The sequence below is a fragment of the Micromys minutus genome (assembly GCF_963924665.1).
Source record: "Micromys minutus genome assembly, chromosome: 10".
In the NCBI taxonomy this organism is placed as follows: domain Eukaryota; kingdom Metazoa; phylum Chordata; class Mammalia; order Rodentia; family Muridae; genus Micromys; species Micromys minutus.
In genome coordinates, this window is record NC_137979.1 from 15,989,547 (window position 1) to 16,010,368 (window position 20,822).

The 20,822-nt window shown below is 49.8% G+C and overlaps 1 protein-coding gene across 1 annotated transcript in view; it reads right to left on the minus strand.

The window, feature by feature from the left end:
* Window positions 1-12,492: 12,492 nt before the first annotated feature.
* Window positions 12,493-20,822, minus strand: part of COX10 (cytochrome c oxidase assembly factor heme A:farnesyltransferase COX10) — a 109,881-nt gene continuing 101,551 nt past the window's right edge. The window contains exon 7 of the mRNA XM_080923565.1: window positions 12,493-14,418. Coding sequence (XP_080779691.1) covers window positions 14,012-14,418 — 407 coding nt within the window. The 3' untranslated portion in view covers window positions 12,493-14,011. The remainder of the gene's footprint in view (window positions 14,419-20,822) is intronic.

Sequence of the window (20,822 nt, forward strand, 5' to 3'; positions counted from 1 at the left end):
CCTTCCCTTGTGTTGGCTGCATTCCCAGACAGATTTTTCCATTGGGTAGTAGGATGGCAGCCAGGAATTCCAGGCTTATATCCCCACAAGTGCAGGCTCAGGAGCTCAAGTGGAAGAAGGCCCGATCACTGGGTCTTGGAGTCAATGCCTGAAACAGGAATCAGTGCTGAGACAGGTCACTGTGGCCAAGAGGATATGGCATACTCCCATTGCTCAGCCCCATGTGGCGTGTCACCTGTGGCACCTGTTTAGAATCGAGGCTCGTCAGGACAGATCACACCAGACCAGTAAATTCCACGGGAGAGAGGTTTATTGTGGGGGAAAGGTCAAAGGGTGTAATGGAGAAGAAGGAAAGAAAGAGAGGGAGGAAGTCTGCGTTTTACTTGTACTGTGACATAACCTTACATAGTGCTGGTGCAGGTAAAGGTAAGCAGGTGGATGAGGTGGACGCCGGGAATGTATGGTGATTGCCATGTGCAGGTCCCTGTTGCCTATGGATGACATCACCATTATCACTGGATTGGGGGGGGGGGTGGAGATTGTAACAACAACAACATATTTCTAGGCCAGATGTGGTGGTGCATTCTTTAATCATAGCACTTGGGAAACAGGGAAATGGATCTTTTCTTGAGTTCCAGGCCAGCAAGGGCTACAGAGTGAGACCAGGTCTCAGAAGGTATGGTGGTGGCACAGGCCTTTGATCCCAGCACTCCTGAGGCAGAGGAAGGCAGATCTCTGAATTCAAGACCAGCCTGGTCTACATAGTGAGTTCCCAAACAGCCAGGGCTACACAGAGAAACACAGTGGCAAACAAACAAACATATACAAAATAAGCTAGATTCCAAGGGTGTTTGTTACTGTAGCTAGCGTAGCCCACCAAAGGTGAAATACATTCTAAAATCCACTTAAGGAAGGGCAAAGAAGTGAACTGAGATGCTGCTATGTCCCCAAGACTCCGACACCCAGACTAACAGTGACCATCTAAAAGTGGGAGAAAGGGGGAGTAAGGGGGTATGAAGGTCAGACAGAAGGGGAAATGGGGTCAGGTGGTCATGGGGCATTAGTCATGTACGGCTTTGGTGGTCATGTGAACCAAGGAGACTGGAGAAATACCAAGAGTGTAGTGCTAAGACATAGCATGGTAAATAAGATTCCCAACTGTGGTGGCAAGACGAGGTGACAGAGGACAGGTTGAGAATGAAGAAAGCCACTGCAGCAGTGCAGGCAAGATGCTGTGGGTGGTGAAGTGGAGAGCATCTGGATTCTGGGCACATCCTGAAGGCACCACCAACAGGGACTCCTGAAAGTCAGGCCTGCAGCTGGACAGAAAAAGGGATGTCTAGAGATTGGAGTTCAGCAAACAGAATCAGCAGTTGTTCCCTCCGGGAGGTAGAAGGCGGAGATCAGGAGAGCACAGGAGTTTCCAGGTCCTTTGCAAACAATCCTGGGCTGACGGAATTGCAGATGAGACTGGGGCAGACAGGACTGGAGGTTGCCAGTGATGTCCAAGCTGTTGGTACTAGCAAGCAGACGGCATCTTTGTTTTCTGACTTGTGACGTGTACCACAGACTAGGGGATTGACAAAACACAAGACGCTTATTTATGCTTGTCCTTCTGGAAGCTGGGAAGTCCAAGAGCACATCCATGTGGTGAGGGGTGAGGGGAGGGGGAGGGTAGCCCACAGGAGATGGAGCAGATGTGCAAGGTCATTCTTCCTTTCATAGAGCTACCGAAGCCATCACGGGAGCACCAGCGGTGTGGATTCCTCTATTTCTAAATGAGCACCAAATACTACCTCCGGATATTATGTACTTGAGTTTGAGGGCTACATTTGCAATATACAAACATTGAGGGCGACATTCAAACCATGGTAGCCTCAAGCCTGGCTGGGAACAACAAAGGGATAAGTAGAGACAGAAGGGTAATCATGGAGGGTGAGCTCTGCGGCCTCCATCAGTGATGGAAGACAGAAGAGCCGGGAGAGTGGCCTGACTGGTGTGTGTGTGTGTGTGTGTGTGTTTGTGTGTGTGTGTGTGTTTGTGTGTGTGTGTTTGTGTGTGAGTGTGTGTGTGTTTGTGTGTGTGTGTGTGTTTGTGTGTGTGTTTGTGTGTGTGTGTTTGTGTATGTGTTTGTATGTGTGTGTTTGTGTGTGAATGTGTGTTTGTGTGTGTGTGTTTGTGTGTGTGTGTGTGTTTGTATGTGTTTGTGTGTGTGTGTTTGTGTGTGAGTGTGTGTGTGTTTGTGTGTGTGTTTGTGTATGTGTTTGTATGTGTGTGTTTGTGTGTGTTTGTGTGTGTGTTTGTGTGTGTGTTTGTGTGTGTGTTTGTGTATGTGTTTGTATGTGTGTGTTTGTGTGTGAATGTGTGTTTGTGTGTGTGTGTTTGTGTGTGTGTGTTTGTGTGTGTGTGTTTGTGTGTGTGTGTTTGTGTGTGGGTGTGTTTGTGTGTGTGTGTGTTTGTATGTGTGTGTGTTTGTGTGTGTGTGTGTTTGTGTGTGTGTGTGTGTCTAAGAATGTATTGGTTCAGCTTTAAAATAGTAACAACAGAATACACCCCAGAGCCTGAGCCTAGTAGTTACCGAGTCCCTGTGTAATCAAGAGTAGTCCCACAAAGGCTGTCTCTCACTGCTGGGGTTGGGGAAGACAACCTGTAGCTGCTTAGTCCACCAGCACGGTTGCTTTAGAAGTCCCAATCTGATGCCAAAGGCCAGGAATGTTCCTAGAGAGCCACTGGTCCCTGATCCATGACTAAAGCTTGGAGATGCTGATCCTGATCAGCGGCAGCAACTGAGTGTGTCATCTCCACAGCAAGAGGAAAGGGGGGCCAGGCCAAGTGAAAGCCTCTTCCTCGGCCACGCCCTTTTATCTGAGCTGCTACCAGAAGGCATGGTCCTCACTAGTGTCAATCAAGGCCATCAGTCAGGTGAGGCTGCCTACTCAGGAGATTCGAATTTGTGTCAAGTTGCCATTAAAACCCACCGTAGTTCACCATCGGTTCAGCAGAGGGGCTGAGCGATGCCCCCAGTCCACCCTGCACTCACCACTGACACTCCTTCCTGAGGGCACAGCAGGGCTGAGGACTCAGCCGCTGACTCCCAGACAGCTCCAGAGACTTAGCTAATTACAGACTGGAATCGGCTAATTCTTTCTGTGTCCAGCTGTCCAGGCTGGGTCTGTTCTAGCTGTCTGCTGGAATGCCAGTTGCACAAACACATATGTTCGGGCCTTTGATCTTGGAGCGCATCGGGCACAGCTTTATCAAATGTTTGCCTCTTTCTGTCTCTTTGACAGAGGCCGGTGTATCGGATGCGTTCTTCGCCTCCCTGCCTCTCTTGAAATATGAAGTGTTTGTGAATAACCAAGGTAATATTTAATATCCTGCCAGCCAGCCTCTCGCACTTGCTAACAAATGAACTGCATCCCTGCCAAATGGCCCACATCTGTCTGGCCTCCTTGGTTTGACTAAACACATTAGCATTAAAATGGCTCCTGGAGAGTGCCAAGTGTCCGTTTCTAGATGAAGGAACAGGGAGAATTCTGAGGGAGCAGACCACTTCCTGTGGAAGAACCTTGTTCATGGCTGGTGTTTTCCTCCTTCTCCAATGTCTGGGCACTAGCTGTCCTTGGTCCTGCAAGCAGACTCAAGATCAGAGAGCATGGAACTCCATGCCTGGCTCCCCATGCAATTGCCCCTCCCCCCGCCCCGCCCCAGCCTCCTTCCCAGTTTCTAGAGATCGCTTGTCTATCTTCAACCTTTATTTTCAGGTGTCTACACTGACCTACACTCCAACAGTGAATCAGGGCTGCTTGTCTCTCTGCCAGACTTTGCTGGCTTCTCAAGGTTCCCTCCGAGAACCTCCAACTCCACGCTGCCTTGAGGAAGCAGCAGAGCCTTATAAAGCATGTAGTACTTTGAAAAGATAGGTGCTTAAGTTCGAAGGCACTCTTGATCCTTGGGACTGCTTTAATCTGACTCTGAACAAGGTTCGGCCCTGGGAAATCCTAGTGGGTGGTAAAAGGCATAGGCTGTCACCTAGTCAATGACCTCATACCAAGGTCATCTGGGTCACCTTCGTCTGGGCTGTTCTTTCTTTGCGGAGAGCTCAGGCCTCGGTTGAGCAGGAAGGACACACCTTCCTGCCTTAGCGAGAGCTGGGAGCGTGGGGGTGTGGAGAGCAGTGTGACCCTGCTTTGGCTAGCATACCTCCCCAAGGCCCTGGGACTCTTTACAGCCCCCATTTCCTTAGAGCAGTTGGCCCAAGTCACTCTGGCAACGGGGCTGTGACTGACAGTCAAAGTAAGCATGAAGCTAAGTCAAGCCCACTGAGGCCTGTACCTGCTCTTCCAAGATTTAAGCTCATTTTTACTTGGTTTGCAATAGAAACTGTCCCCGCCTTCCTGTTCCCTACCATGGTCAGCAGGGCCTTTGCATTTTTCTCCGGAGATACTGTAGGCAGAAAAGTAAATGCTTGGTGGCATCCCCAGCACCTAGAGCAGGACGTAGTGGTGTACGGCAGACAATGATCATTTCAGAGGCTTTAACAGCTTGAGGGAAGTGATCTTGCCAAGAGGGCACTGAGACCTACCTGACCCCTGGATCAAGCCATTCCTAAAAGTGGACACTGCTTGCACTTTCAATCACAAAAAAAAAAAAAAAAAAAAAAAAAAAAAAAAAAAAAAAAACCAAACCTGCCCGTTTCTTCTCTTCACTGAGTCCACTTTAGCTGGATTCCTGTCATGCGCAAGATAGACTCAGACTGAAACAAGGCTGGTCGCATAGTCACCTCACAGGGAGACATTCAGCTATCAGACTGGATAAGCTGCATATGATTAGACAATAGGCTTAGTGGGGAGACTTTTTTTTTTTTCCTAGTCTGGTCCTGGGCAGATGCTTGGTATTTTCAACCAAACAGCAGTGTGAGGGCCCTGGATCTGAGCTAGGATTTGGGTCAGATTTTTAAAATGGTTAACATCACCAACATCGTATTAGTTGTAGTGGTTAACGGGACCTACCACGCTGGTTTCATACACACAATGCATACATCGCCCTTGACCATATCAACCGCACTCCCACCCCAGTCTCGGCCCCGCCTCTGCCCGGCCCCGCCTCTGCCCGGCCCCGCCTCTGCCCGGCCCCGCCTCCTTACCAGTTTCTAGTGACCATGTGTCTACTTTTGACCTCTATTTTCAGGTGTCTACGCTAACCTACACCCCACCAGTGAATCTCGGCTGCTTGTCACCCTGCCAGCGCTTGTTTTGGGACACAGCTGTTCTTGCTAGGCTGACATGGACTCTCACTGGCTTTGGTCTGTCCTCCCCCCCCCCCCCCCCACAGCTAACTCCACTGAGCATTTCCTATGCCCTTGCGGCCATTTGTGTTCTGTCTCAGATCTGTCCATTCAGATCTTGGGGTAGGCAGGTTAAAGCCTTCCCATTCTTCCCCTTTAGGGCAAAAGAAGCATGTTCTGACTGAATTAACTGGCGGGTTTTCCAGTGTAGGGCTCAGGGTGAGGGTGAGGAAGGTGGGAAGAGATCTTCTCCTGGAAAGCTTCTAATCTGTGGTACTTGACTGGTGAACCAGGGCTCCCATCAGCTAGGAAGCAGTCGGTGTTGGGTCCCCGGCGAGCTGGCTCTTAGCAGCGTGCTGCATGGGTAGGAAGCTTTTTCCTTGAATGCCAGTCACTCACGGTGACTTTTCTGGGATTGCCAGAGGCCTACATATTTCCAAAGACCTAGTGTATGCCTGATGGTATAGAGACATCCCGGGGGTGGCATGCTTCTTCAGGCATGAGAGTAGCAATCAAGGGTGCCCATGATGTTAGGCAACAGAAGGGGACATCAGAGATGGCAGAGGAATGTCCTGTGTACTGAGTTCAATCACCCTGTCTCCTGTCTCCCTGGCTGGGGCTCTGGTGATACAGTCTATGGGTTCATCGCTTCTGCCCGTTAAAGAATTAAAGGGCAGGGACAATCTGGTGCACAGCAGGCAGTGGTGAAAAAACACAACCACAGCAAACAGAATCAGCAGTTGTAGAAAAATATTTATTGGGGGGTGAGGGGACACACACACACACACACACACACACGGGGCCAACACACACAGGAAAAGACCCTCTGGAGAGCAGATGGAGGATTTGGAATGGTAAAAGATCCTGTCTTTTGTTGAGCATGGGAGGTTTTAAAGCCTCTGAAGTGATTCTCCTCTAGAAAGGGAGGATGGTTGATGGGCCCAGAACTGTTGTGTGACATGCCCTGAGCAGGCCTTGGGCTTGTGGAGCCAGTCCATCAGGAGAGGGCCTGTCTGTGGGAGACACAAGCCAAGAAGGCCTTTGTTTTCAGCTGCTAGGCTTTTGTCTCTTCAGGAGGGCAAAGAAGAAGCTGGCCATCCTGGGAGTTCACTACCTTTATTACTTAACCATGGCTCCTCTGTCTGCCTACTATGGAGTCTGACTGCTAGTCTGCAACTAGGAATATCCCAAGTTCTTTTTCCAGCCGAAGATCCAAATCAGGTCTGAGTGTTTCTCTCCCTTGCGCCCAACCTCTTTTGTTGGCCCAGATTTGGGCCTGCCATTTCTCCCGTTTTCTCCAAATCTTCAAGTCCACTTTCTCCATTGTGTGGACTGAGTTTTCTTCTTACAGCACTCACCTGATGCTGTTTTCCTGGTCATCTCCTCTGTGGCTCCCCATTACCTTTGGGTAAAGTCTAGGGTTGTTCAGCCGCCTGGCAGATGGGTCCCTCTGCTTCTCTGTTGACTTCCCTCCCCCATTCCTGCCTGGCTTTTAAACTCCAGCCATGTTAAGCTGTTTCTAGGCACCTGAGCTCCTTCTCCTGCCTCACCTTTGTTCAACACCCTGTGGCACATCCCAGCCTCCAGTATTCAGCACGATGTGGTAGCAGTTGCCTATGCTCAGTCCTTTTGGGTAAACACAAGCCAATGGAGTCCATACAATAACTGGACTAAACCAACAAAGGCTTCCCTTTAGGGAAGTAGTCCCCTGTAGGCCGACTGAATTCTGAGTCTGGCTAACACATTCCCTTAGAGTTAGGGCTTACAGCCAGACCCATCTGATGACCAGTAAGAGCCCAAAAGCAAGGAAGGACAAACGGTCAAGAGACAGAATCAGGGTTAAGGTGAAGCCGGGCTATGAGGCCTAGAAGTAGAGTCCAAAGACATGGGGAAAAGGACCCTTTCTACCTTCTGTTCCCACAAGGCTTTGCTGCCTGAGAGCACACACTCTGGGATCCAGCTTGCCACTGCAATCTGCTAATCAGTGGCTCAGGATAAGAATGAGTGAATGGGACTGGGTTCACTCCACCCTCTCTGGGTGTTCCTGGGGGCTTTGTTTGCTTTGGGCTTTTCTCCTTGTGTTTGTGTTTGTCCTAGCAGGGAAGGGGGAAGGCCTTGTTTGTGTTTGCCTGGATATTCTTTTGAGTTGTTTGTTTTAGGCACCTCACCCCCCTCCCCTGCAGATAGGGTGGGGAGAGAAGGGTTACCCAGCCACACACTTAACTCTCTTTTCACAAGTCCTCCTGCAGTGCCCCCTGGCTGTCTAAACAAGAGGCCTGCTCTTCCTAAGATCTGGAACTTCATGGCTTCCACTAAACAGCAAAGCCACTGGCCTTGGTGTTTCCTCTGCACCTGGGGTTTCTGGGCCCTTGGCTTTGTCTGCACTAGCTGCTCCTCCTCTGGTCAACCTGGAAGGCTCCATGTCTGATGCTGACTCTTGTTGCACTCTGGACACCAGGGAGCCCCAATTTGGTGGCCTAGAGCCCCCAGAACTCAGGAGCCAGCGACAGGATCACAGTTGAAGACAGTATGGGCTAGAGTGCGTTCAAGGCCACCGTGGGGAACTTGAGGAGATGCTATCCCGAAGGAAAAGGTAGAAATGGGTTCATGATACATTCCAGTGTAAGGTGAGTGAGTCAGTCTTGGGGGTGGTTATTGGTCTTCTGTATGGCGACTGTTTTGATGTGCTGGAGGTAGAGTGGTGTAAACCTTTGTGCTTACAAAAAGGAGATTAAGAGATACATCAACTGTCCACCAGTGATGAGTGTTAGGAATGAAGATGCTGGGGGCAGGGAGATGGGCAAAAAGAGGAGGTGGAAAAGCCCAGGAGGAGGAGGAGGCTGGAAGGCATGGAAGGAAGGTGGTTCTCGGATGGAGTAGGGTCAGATCATGTGGGCCTGGCAGTCATGATGAGAGCTCTCTGGAATCTATTCCATCATGTATGATGCCCCTATCCCCCGAATGTGTACAGGTTGTAGTCCAGAGACATGGTGACCCGAGTGTCAGGATTATTCTGGTTGCCATGTTAGAAAGCCTAGGAAGGGGTGAGGGTGCCACACTGATGTATGACCAGGCTAGCCAATCAGAACTTAGGTTTGGTCAGATGCCTTGTCTCTCGTATGTTCTGTGATGAATAGAATGGTGTCTTAGTCAGGGTCTCTATTCCTGCACAAACATCATGACTAAGAAGCAAGTTGGGGAGGAAAGGGTTTATTCAGCTTACACTTCCACATTGCTGTTCATCACCAGAGGAAGTCAGGACTGGAACTCAAGCAGGTCAGGAAGCAGGAGCCGATGCAGTGGCCATGGAGGGATGTCACTTACTGGCTTGCTTCCCATGGCTTGCTCAGCCTGCTTTCTTATAGAACGCAGGTCTACCAGCCCAGGGATGGCAACTGCCAACCGTCCCTCCCCCCCCATGAACCCTCCCATCCTTGATCACTAATTGAGAAAATGCCTTACAGCTGGATCTTCTGGAGGCATTTCCTCAAGGGAGGCTCCTTTCTCTGTGATAACTCCAGCTTGTGTCAAGTTGACACAAACCCAGCCAATACAAATGGGTCTATCTACAAGGAAAGAAGCTGACATTAGAGGAGAGTATTAAAGGCTCTTTGATCCAGAATGTTATCTTCACTTCTCACAGTTGGGAACTGTGGCTAAAAGACGCTGGGAGTGTAATCTGCCTTCCATGAGGCTACTTAAACTTGGGTTTGCAAGGTGATCTTCTTCAGTGCCTCTCTAGGAAGTACCTTAGCGAATATAATTGTATTTAAGAAGGCATAGTAGCTGGTGGGGAAAGGGAGAAGCAGTGTGTCAGGTTAAGGGGGCTTCGTGGGCTTTTTTCATCTCCTCCTTGAGTTGTGTCTAGTACCTGGTTGGCTGACTCCACTAGCAGACAGATGGAGGACACGTGCCACTAATGGAGTGACTGGGGACCTTCCTCGGTAATCACAGCATGCTTCAACTCCAGAGAAAGAACCAGGCCAGTACCCCAGCCTGCTCTCCAGCCAGGTCAATGGAGGTGGCTGTCTCCTTTGCCACTGGAAGCCCCTTGATCTGTTTCCTGTGGGGTTCTGCAGCTGGAACTGCATAGAGGCCGCATCCTCATGACTGCCTTATCACGTGAAGGGTGCTGGGAGCAGAAGGGAGAGAGGGTATCGGAGGACTAGGATCCTGGCACCAGCAGAGCAGCAAGTGTTCGTGAAGTAAGCAGAAAGGCTCTGGTCTGTTCCCAGCATTCCACTGGGCAAAGATGTACAGGGGCCCAGTTATTTCTTAGCAAAGCCAGTAAGAGATGAGGACTGATGGACAGTGGAAGACAGAAGGGAAAAGCCATGAGCAGATGCATAGCCTGGTACAGGGTCATAGCACACAGCGCCATAGCGCTCCACACTCTTGCTTCTGGCTGTCAACACCAGTGCCTGGGACCCCTAACACATATCTAAAATACTGTAAGGTTAGAGATTGCTGGGGCTGGAGAGATGGCTCAGCAGATAAGAGCACGTGCACCTGCCAAGAGGGCCCAACTTCAGTCTCCAGCAGCCATATTGGGCAATTCAGCATCATCTTTAACTCAAGCTCTTGGGCATCTGATGCCCTCTTATGGCCTTTGCAGGAAACTGCTTTCACATGTGCATATATCCACATACAGATAAACACATACATATATAATTTAAAAAATCTTTATTAACAGCCATTTCTATTGGGTATTAGAGCCCCATTTTTATTTTTTGAAAAGATAAACTGACTAAGGAGAAATGGCATCCTCTCATAGCTAAAGTCTTTCAAAGACGAACATCAGTGTGTGTGTGTGTGCGTGTGTGTGTGTGTGTGCATGCATGTATGGTGAATGAGAGAGGGATGGGGGACACACATGAGATGGTGCCCTGTGGAGGTCAGAGAACAACGTCAGGTGTTGGCTCACACTTTCCACCCTGTAACCAATCACTGTGTTTGCCAGGCTAGCTGGCGGGCAATCTTCTGGTGGGGGGTGTCTTCTGTATCCGAGTCTCATGTAGCACTAACACAGCTTTACATAGGATCTGGGGAATTCCAACTACAGTCTTCATGCTTGTGTGCCAGAAGACACTTCACCCACAGAACCATCTGTCTTGTCTGAAATTCGGCTTCACTCATCACAGATGGCTTATTTAAAAAAGGAAGTTGTCAGAATTTTCTCAAAGCAATAAAGAAGCCCAGGGGGAGATGGTCCCATGTTAATAGTATATCTGCTCTTCCAACTTTAGGGATCTGAAGCTATCCTCTGGTGTCCTCAGGTACTCAGACTCATCACACACACACACACACACACACACACACACACACACACTATACTATAAATTCTGCTCGGCTTACAATAGGATTGTGCCTCTGTAAACTCATAAAGAAGCTGAAAATACAGTAAGTGCACGGGGTCTCCTACCCACTGCCTGAGACAATACGATAGGAACAGCAGTGTCTCTGTCCCCCACAGGTCTGTGCCGACTTAAGAGTCACAGCTTGCTGCAGGTGCCTAGCATCTGGCACCCAAAAAAGTGTCTGGCAGTCCTGGAAAGGCTCAAGATTCAAATTCCCTGTAAGCTTCTGTCTGCCGTGCACTGTTTCCATACTGTGGAGAAGCTCCAGATCCCAAGTTTGGAGACTCTCTCTACCATGTCAGTTTTCATAGAAGCTACTAGACCTTCCACACCAGGTGGCGCCTGCATCCAGCCAGCACCGTACATCACAGCCCACTCTGTGGCCCCAAGAGTAAGGGGTGTCAATACAGGAAGGTTCTAGGCCTAGAAAGGCAGGGAACACTTGTTCACATAAGCCCAGCCTTTCAAGTTTTGGTCTGAGCCCCCCAAGGCCTCACCGTTCATGCTCCCCTAGACTCTAAGAGATCTCTCCTGGGTAGGAATCTTAGGACACTGGACTGCAGAGCATCTAAAAGCAGAGTGACCAGGAAGATGGGCCACACACAAACCCTGATGTCTGTGGGAGCTGTGGGGCCAACTTGAGCACAGGAAGTCTTCAGGGAAGTTTGACAATAGCCTGGTGTGGGGCTCTACATGGAAGATGGCTGCAGAGAACACTGGAGAACACGGTGAGGTCTGAGTGTTAGGAAATCTCGTCATACCTCTGAGATGTCTTGTGTAGGAAGACAGGATGGCGAGGCCCTATGGAAGACTAACAGTAGAAGGCAGCTGGCACAGACTAGACAGCCCTGAGAAGGTGCTGGGATGAAGATGTACGTTAGAACTGAGACTGAGAGAGCTGAGGGAAGAAAGGTGTGTTGGCTCAGGCTGGGTAAAGGCAACTTGTCCTGAGGAGAGCATGTGGCAAAAGAATGCTACTACCTTATGTTCAGGGGAGTGGCGGACAGGAAGGCACTGGGGTCCTATCGCCCCTTCAAGGGCTCCCAAAGGCCAGAAGACATTCTATCAGGTCCTGTGATTTAGAGGCTCCATCACCCCCACAGCACAGTCTGGGGATCAGGTAGTTGTGGTCTTTGGGTGACATCCTAGATCCAAATAATGGTAGCAATTATCAGGTAGAGATAATGTGGACCATACTACAGCAGAACAATCACATAAGAACAGCAAAGGGTTATCACCTGTGACAGTACGTCAGGCTGGGAAAGACCAACATCACGCAATCTCACTTTTATGTGGGTTTTGCCCTGTTGCCACTGCAATCCCAGCACACGGGAGGCAGACACACATCAGGGATACAGGGGCATCTCTGGGCTATCTCAAAATCACTATCACAATCAAACCAAACCAAAAGAAAATAACTATTTAAACCCACAACAGGAGGGTGGCTGGTGGCTGAGGCGTTAGGGGAGATGATGTCCAGACAGGGAGGGAGGAGGAAGGGAGAGGTATTATTTATTTATTTTAAAAACACTGTACTGTGTGGTAAATACAGTAAAAAAATAACATATACTACATTTCAAAACCCACTAAATGTCAAATGTCACTATCATACAGTGATGCCCACTTAAGACAACGGCTGTGCTATGACCCTGTTATGTGGATTCATAAATCACATCTCTCTGTGCTTTATAAATAGATACAAGTATAATTTGCCAGTTTACAGTTAGAAACAATGACAGAAGGAAACACGGACAGGCTGTAGCTGGTAGCTAGCTCCCGGAGGAGGGATGCGGGCGCTGAGAGTCCTGGGGGCTCGGATGACTGCGTAACACAGAACACACACTCCTATTCTTTTAACTGCTTTATTGCAGGAGGAGGAAAATCAACACATTTTACAGACTTAAAGGCTGCAACAGGTCCTAGATGCTCTTTGCAGACGTCCCCATTCCCTGTTCCCATAGGAAACGACCAGAAGGTAACGTTCCAATAGGTAGAAAGGTACCAGGCACGCGGTCTGCAGACATTTGACAGCAGTGCCCTCCTCAGTGCCCTTTTTTTGTGGTGCTTGAGTTCAAACCCTTAGCCCAGAGCTAAGCAAGTGCTCTCCCTTTGAGCTATGGCTCAAGCCTTCCACATTTTCAGAGAACAGTCTAAATTCAAGAACCGTTTTTTATGAGGTTTAAACCCCTTGAGGGAATCCTACCCTGGGAGGTCAAGGGAATCAGACACTGTTGAGCTCCACAATTTTAAGGCGACATTCTTCTCTGTGGACCTGGGGGAGTACACAAGAGACTGACTTCAGGTACCTGCATTTTGTAGTGGAGGCCATGAAGTCCCAGAACTGGACCCATGGCCACTAGGAGCCCAGCTGGTCCTCACTGAACACCATTGGGTGCAGAGGCCAATTTCTGGACTCAGGAGACACCATTGTGGAAATGTGGTTTGCATGGAAGGGGGAAGAATGGGCACAAAATGGCCGCTGGCCCAGCTCACCCTCTCCCTCAGATTATGCTGAGTGGTGCCCTTCCAAAAAGAAATGCCCAGACCATGCCCGAGTGACAAACATGCAGTGTATTTCCTGGGGTTTCTGATGTCCTGATAGGGGGTGGGACTGGAAGTGATGGTGGGTGCTGGCAATGCAGCCTGGATTCTGCAGCCAATCGTTTGGAATCCTCACTCCCAGTGAGCAGCCCAGGCTGGGTGTCCGGTTACTTGAGGGAATATGCAATTGAGGACACTGATAGGGTGGAGAAAGCTAGTCAGGCCCCATCTCACCAGCAGAGAAGGGTGCTGTGGCCACACAATGTGTTCTTCTGAGGCAGTGTATAGGAGCTTCAGGATGTAGAGCTACAGAGGCTGAAGCACTTGCCTGTTTAAGCAATGACCACGGTGGCCTCTAGGTAATGTGTGTGTGTGTGTGTGTGTGTGTGTGTGTGTGTGTGTGTATGAGTCTCTGTGTGTGTGTGTATATGTGTGAGTGTGTATGTGTGTGTATGTGTGTGTGACAGGGGCTTGGGCAGGGAGAGGGAGGAAGATGTGCATATACATCATGTGGGTGAGAGAACACAGGGCTGAGGAAAGATGCATTAAGACCTTTGAGAAGAACTATTCTTTTTTTTTTTCTTTTTCTTTTTGTACTGACCCCGCATGCCAGTGCCTTTCTTATTTGGAAGCAGTCTGGATATTAATATTAAAAGAACTGCTAAGTGATGACAGCACCAGATAGATGATCTGCTTCCGGTTGACACCACGCAATTCTCCTTTGGCCAGAATCACCAAAATGCACTTCCGGCTGGCCCAGGGCAGTGCTGCACCTGCATGTGTCTGCATGTGTCTGCTCTCACGTTCCCCACAGGCCGGCTGGCTTTCAGCTGGGAGCCTGTCCCTCGTCCCCCTCCTGACCCGGCCGCTGCTTGCAGGTGAGCATGAGCAGCAGGAGCAGAGGCAGGTGCCACAGGCTGCAGAAGAACAGTTTCCTTGAGCTCTTGCGGTCCGCGTCCACATAGAAGCGGAAGCCGAGGTAGGAAATGTACAGGTTGATGGGCAGGGAGATGACGGGGAAGACCCACGTGGTGATGTCCAGGACAGGGGCAGCAGTCGACAGAGCAATCAGGGCCAGGCAGTGGCGCAGCGCCACCCGCCTGCAGAGGGCTGGGTGGGTGACAGACATCATGCAGTACCCTCCTCGGGAGTAGTCTTCACGGAGGCCCCAGCTCAGGGCATTGAAGTGGGGGAACTGCCAGGAGTACAGGATCCCTCCCAGAAGAAGCGCTCCTGTGAGGTGTGGGGAGAAAAGCAAAGAGTTAGGGGCCAGCAGAGAGCTCCAAAGCAAGGCGCTCTCAGCCTCAAAGTGACCCTGGGCAGCCTGTGCTCAGGTGACCAGCAATCCATCCGTCTCAGCCCTTCTGTCTCAGTGTGCTTTCTATTGCTGTGATAAACACCATGCCCAAAGAACACACCGGGAAGCGTCTGTTTCTGCTTACAAATCTCAGGTTAGAGGTCGCAGCAGGGACATTAGGAGGAACCTGGAGACGGGAACTGAGAGACCATGAGGAACACTCAGTGCTTAGTGGCTTCTCTCCATGGCTTGCTCAGTCTGCCTTCTTATATAACCCAGGACCACCTGACCAGAGGTGGCATTGCACGCAATGGGCTGGGCCGTCCCATATTAATTAATTAATGATGATGATGTCCCAACAGAACCGTTTACAGTACAATCTGACAGAGGCATTTTCAGTTGTGGTTCCTCCTCGCAGATTATTCTAGCAAGCCAGTAGTACCCTTCCCACAGGAGGGATTCCCAAGGGAGAAGCTTGTTGGATGTAACAAGAGGCACTTTCTACTTCATTAAGATAAGAGTCCTGGTACCCATTTTAGTGACAAACATAGGACATGGAGTCCTCTTGGGAACTGGAAGGCAGGCAGGGAAGGCTGGAGCAGCTGAGGGAGCAAATGGTGGTGATCAAGACTTCTTTGTGTTTTGATGGGAAAATACAGCGAACTCTGCGACTGTCAGGTGGTAGAGATTCTCAGGGCACAGGGTGGCATTCAGGCCCCGGAGCTTCACGTTTGGGGAAGCTCTAGTAGACCTCATGAGTTGTCTTGGACCCTCAGGCCTTGGACTGAGTATGAAATACATCAATGACAGCCCCAGCACAGGGGCTTATAACAAGGGGAGGAAGTGTCTTGTCAAGAAAAACTCATTGTGGCAACAGAACCAGAGCATGGGTGAGGGGAGACAGGAGGACACAGGGGAGGTGACGGTAAGGCTCAAAGCTCCAGGACGGTTTTATTCTAGAAACGACGGAGAAAGAACAAACCTGACACTGCTCAAATGGCAGCAGTGGGGACTCTCTCCAGCACTGCCCCTCACTGTCCCCTTAGCCTCTGCTGTGCCAACGGTAGCAGTCTGTGTTGTGCAACGAAGAGTTTTGGTTCTACTCAGAACAAGAGAGCTCGGATAGAGCTCAGCTTTGGAAGAGCAGCAAGCTGTTGTGTTTTGAGAGGAAGCTGGTATGGGTTTGGCTCATGTCACAAATGAAATCACTTTAGGATCCACAGCTTAATGGACTGCAGTCAGAAAACCACCCACAGCTCTGCCTGATACGCTTCAACTGCTTCTGCTCACGGAAGAGAAGGCAAACAAACCCCTTTCTTCATCAAGATAAGGTGAGCTGGGGCAGCAAGGCCTGAGTCAGCTCAGGGCTGCGGAGGGGCCTACCTTCTTGGTGGGGTGAACAAAGTGCTCTGAACACCCGGTCAGCCTCACTCCTCCAAGAAGCCCATTTTTATTGGACCCGCCTGCCTTCCCTGACAGCAGATACCAACTGCCTGCCAGAGGACACAGTCCGTTTTGGGGGGCGGGCAGGAAGAGGGGGGTTAAGGTTTCTCTGCTGGACTACGGCCAGGGAAGGAGACAACACAAATGGAGTTACAGACTGTGGGAAGTAATGCCTTAGGGACATACAGGCCATACTGAGAAGGCACCTCACTTGGCCTGGGGAGTGAGGGACAGTCCCTGCAAGAAGCATGGTACAGGGTGAGCAGACACCTACTCATTCATGAAGACTTTGTTCTCCTCCTTTCTTTTTAGAGACAGCATTCTCAGGTCAGTGTGGGCTGGAATTCTCTTTGTAGCCCAGGGTGACCTCAAACTCAAAGCAATCCTCCTGCCTTAGCCTCCTGTGTGTCAGGATTACTAGCACATGACACTACCCCTGGCTTCTGATTCTTTTAAATAAGTGTTCTCATTTTCTTAGACCTACCTGGGAGAAACATCACCTTTTCCTTCCTTCGCTCACAGTAGCAATCTGTGTTACAGCGGTGCGTCTATCTGTGGAAATGGGTCTTAGGACACTAGCTTTCTGAGGCTGTGTGGCACCCAGCACAACAACCAATCCCCGTGCTTATGGGTGAGACAGAGAAGCACGTCCACAGTGCATGCGTGAACAGCAGGAGAGAATGCTGGCCCGACCAGAGTCCTGCTCTCAGCACTGTCTTCCTAGTGACACTTGGGGAGATTTTTCAGTTCTCTTCAAAACTATTTATTATTACTACAGGAAACAGATGGGGGAGAGGGGATCACCCTCATTTCTACCTTAGCCCAAGTCCAGAAAAGGTCTTCTATCACCATTGACAAAGAAAGCTCAGCAATCCATCCACACGGTACCTTCCCAGAAGGGGGAGGACCCTAAAGAAGGAGCACTAACCGTGGGCATGTACTCTCCCCAGGGCAATCCCTTTGGGGATGCCTGGTGGGTACCTACTGCCCTTAATGAAGCTCATTCACTGGCGTTCATCATCCACACGGCCGCAGAAGGATAAAAACCTCACTGTGTTGATAGCTGAGGTTGGGTTTGGTCCAACAGTCTCCTCTCTAAATGTGGTCCTTGAAGCTCATCTGCTCCATGGCTGGTCACACTTGTACTTCCAGGGTTGAACAGCAGTGGAAGCAGAGCTGTCCCAGAGTTCCAGGGTCACAGGCCTTAAAGCTGTGTTGTTTTATTTGGGGGGGGGGGACTAATGTGTGATCACCCTCAGTGCAAAAGACTTCAATGGAGAGACAGATATAGGAAACAAGAAGTGGGGCCAGTTTATCAACCACACAGGAGAGACAAAAGACCACATTACAAGTCCTCTGGAAACAGGAACACCAGAGGGCATTTCCAACTTGTAGAATTCTTTGCAAGAGACTTGGGAATAATGAGGAGGATGCATGGCAGGTGCTTGGGGTCCTCTCTACCTTGGGGTGTGTGATGGTTTATATATGCTCAGTCCAAGGAGTGGGACTATTAGAAGGTATGGCCTTAGATTAGGTGTGTCAGTCTGGGTATGTGCTTAACACCCTTATCCTAGCTACCTGGAAGCCAGTCTTCCACTAGCAGCCTTCAGGTAAAGATGTAGAACTCTCAGCTCCTCCTGCACCATGCCTGACTGGATGCTGCCATGCTCTCACTTTGATGATAATGGACTGAACCCCTGAACCTGTAAGTCAGCCCCAATTAAACTGTCCTTTGAAAGAGTTGCCTTGGTCATGGTGTCTGTTCACAGCAGTAAAGCCCCTAACTAAGACAGAGTGCTCTTTCTGTCTCCCATCAGACTCTGGAGATGCTGCCTTTGAAGGGTAAGAAGTATGAAGCTCTGACCCTTCTCTAACCACCTCCCTAGAAGTCTGAGGCCCCCCCCCCAATTCTTTCCAGAAGTCAGAACCCCATTGGTTCACCTCCAATGTTGCCTGGCATCACCAGTACTAACCCTATGGGCACTCTGCATTAGGTACTGTGTGTTGTCCAGCACCCTTAAAGATGGGACTAGTTCCAGTCTGCAGTGAGAGCGACAAGAGCTGAACAAACGAAGCTTGTGTGCAAGAGCACTATCAGCGACACACGTACAATCTCTTTTACAACCACTTTCTGTTCTGATGTTGAACACTGGGTAAAACATAGATTCTAAATAGCCTTTGCTCATATTTTCACAAAAGTCAGACTTATTTTCTTTGAATTACAAAGATCGGGTTTATTGACAGTTGTGGTGGTACTGGCGTTTAATCCCAGCACTCAGGAGAGAGGCAGGCAGATTTCTGTGAGTTCAAGGCAAGCTTGATCCATACACTGAGACTCTGTCCTGTCTCACCCCCACCCACCCCACAAAAGAAGGAAAAAGAGATGCTGTTTGTCTTAGTTAAGTCCTGCTCCAGGCCAGTTAAGGTAACCTCTCAGGAACAGACACTGCTGCCTCTGTGTGAGTCAAGTGGAGACAGGATTTTAAAGGAAATCTTTTCAAAGGCCTGGGTTCGACAGTGCCGGGTACTTAGTGAGCCTTTCATAAATGTTTGTGGAATAAGTGGCTGGAGGAGTCCCCTCTGGCTCTCTTCTCTCATCTGGGTACCGGAGGTAAATAACGTGGGAAGCGGCTAGGTTTTGTAGTCTACCAGCCAGGGTTAATACAACTCACTCTTTTTTTGTTGCTAAAGCCATCCATCTGCCAAGTGTCACCCTCTGATAAGAGCATTTCTGAGTCCTCAATTGTAACTCAATGCTGGTTGACATAATTAATGTTTACCACACAGCACCTGGATTACAAACCAGACTAACAATCAACTCTAAAAGACGTTTAGCATCTTCACCATGAAGGAGGCTCAATAAAGACTCATAAAACAAGGGGGGTTCTCTAGATTTAGAAAATGACAACGCAGAATCCTAGCATCTCTAAGAGATGCGGTGGTGCAGGGAGGTGGAGGGAAAGGGGAAGGGAGCAAGCCTCAGAGAAACAGTCTCTGGAGATAAACGCTGCTGAGAGAGCTAATGTGTATGGCTCCAGGCCGCTTACTGGGGGCTAAAATGTCAGCTGCCAGCCACTTATCTGACCAGGCCCCCAAGGGACTTCTTCACTGGGGTTCCAGCAGGTCACTTCTGCCACTGCTGTCACTGCACCCCAAACCAAGTGCGTCAGCTCCTGAGGCTGCAGGTTAGCCTGGTCAGCAGCCGGAGGCCGCCTTCCTGAGTCCTATCTAGCCACAGAGCATTTTTAATGTTTTCTGCTTTTAAAAATTAATAAAATAAAGGCAGAATGATTAGGTAGGTGGGAGGAAAAGGCCATGTCTGAAGCCGAGGAAAGTGGGTACAGGTAAAATCCCATCTTAACGGCTCGGTCTGAAGACAGAAGGGCTTTGTAAAAGGCAGGCATCCCCCTCCCCACCCCGAGTGCACAGAAGCAGTTGGCTGCCGCACCCTGACCGCCTTGATATGACAGCCACAAACAAAGCCTTTGGCTGTGCGGCTGGGAGAGAGCTGAGTGGTTTCCAGTCCTCCGTGCAGCTATAAAATAGCAAGTATCAAGAACAACTGACATTTGTTTAGCTTTCACGATTCTCGCCTGCTAATGTGCTTAATCCTCTTCATCACCCCCAAATCCCACCTCACTTGTCCTGTGATGGACAACAGCCCAGCCCAGGCAGATCTGAAGCTGCCAGGGCCTTCCCAACCACAGCACCCTCAACACAAATTCTTTTCCACCATAGGAAACAAAGAAGGGGGATCAAAGTAGTTGTGGGAAAAGACTCAGAATCCCATGCGATATATTCCCTCTGTGGTGGTTTTGTCCTTGCAGGAGTGTGAGGCCAGGGAAATACTTCATTGCCCAGGAGCCTGTGAAGGGCATCACCAACCCTGTGGCTAGCACATACCCTCCAGACAAATCCATGCCCTCAGACAGAGAGTGCTTCTGGACATGGTTCTTGCCCTTTCTCCATGGGTTCCCATGACATACAGGCTCCTCTCTACAGGAAGGACCATAGTCCACAGGACTGACACGTCACATGCTTCCAAGCAGCTTCCCCTCCAGTCCTGACCTCTAGCTACTGAGCCCAACTAATTATTTTGCAGAGGGAGACGTGGTCAGGGCCACTAAAATGTTGGTGCTGGTTTTTATGGAGAACCTGCTGCACATCCCTGTGTAAGCCACCCCACCACTCCAGACTTTGCTGGTGCTCGCCATGGGTCTTTATCATCTTTTACTCAACTATCAATTCCTCTGAAGGTGTCACTATGGGTCCTGTCTTGGCCCTCACAGCATCATCTCTCTGGCTCTCAGATAAAAGGCTCACATTCCTTCAAGAGTCAACTGGCAGCATCTCAAGTTCTGCGGGACTCATCTGGGGAAGTGTGGTGAGCCCACGCCCACAGAAGACCCTAAACTAGGGCTTAGTAATGTCTGTCTGCCTAGAAGTTCAGACATGGTTTTCATGAGGTCAGGGGTGAGTTTTAGTCAGTTTTGTATCTCTCAAAGCCAAGCACAAATAGAGCCTTAGCACCTGCACAGTGGAGTGAGGTGGGCATTGGTTTGTTAAGATGGTAAACAGTCAGTGCCCGGTCTGAGCTGAGCAGCTCCGTGAGCAGTCTCCCCGCTGCTCCTGTTTCTTTAATTCAGTACCTACTTGACCTCCTGACTCCTCCTACTGTAGGTGTTCCAAAGACTGCTACTTCGGACTCTCTAAAGTCACTACTCATGAGGCTCAAAAGTTAAATGGTCTGGAGATACTACAGAAGAAAGGAAAAGCTTTGCCATTTTTTTTTCCTCTCAGAAAAGCTCTTTCCATCTCTGTCCCCCAAGACCACCACAATAGACAGTACACACAATACTGTTCATACCGTTTGAACAGACACCAGCCCCACTCTCTA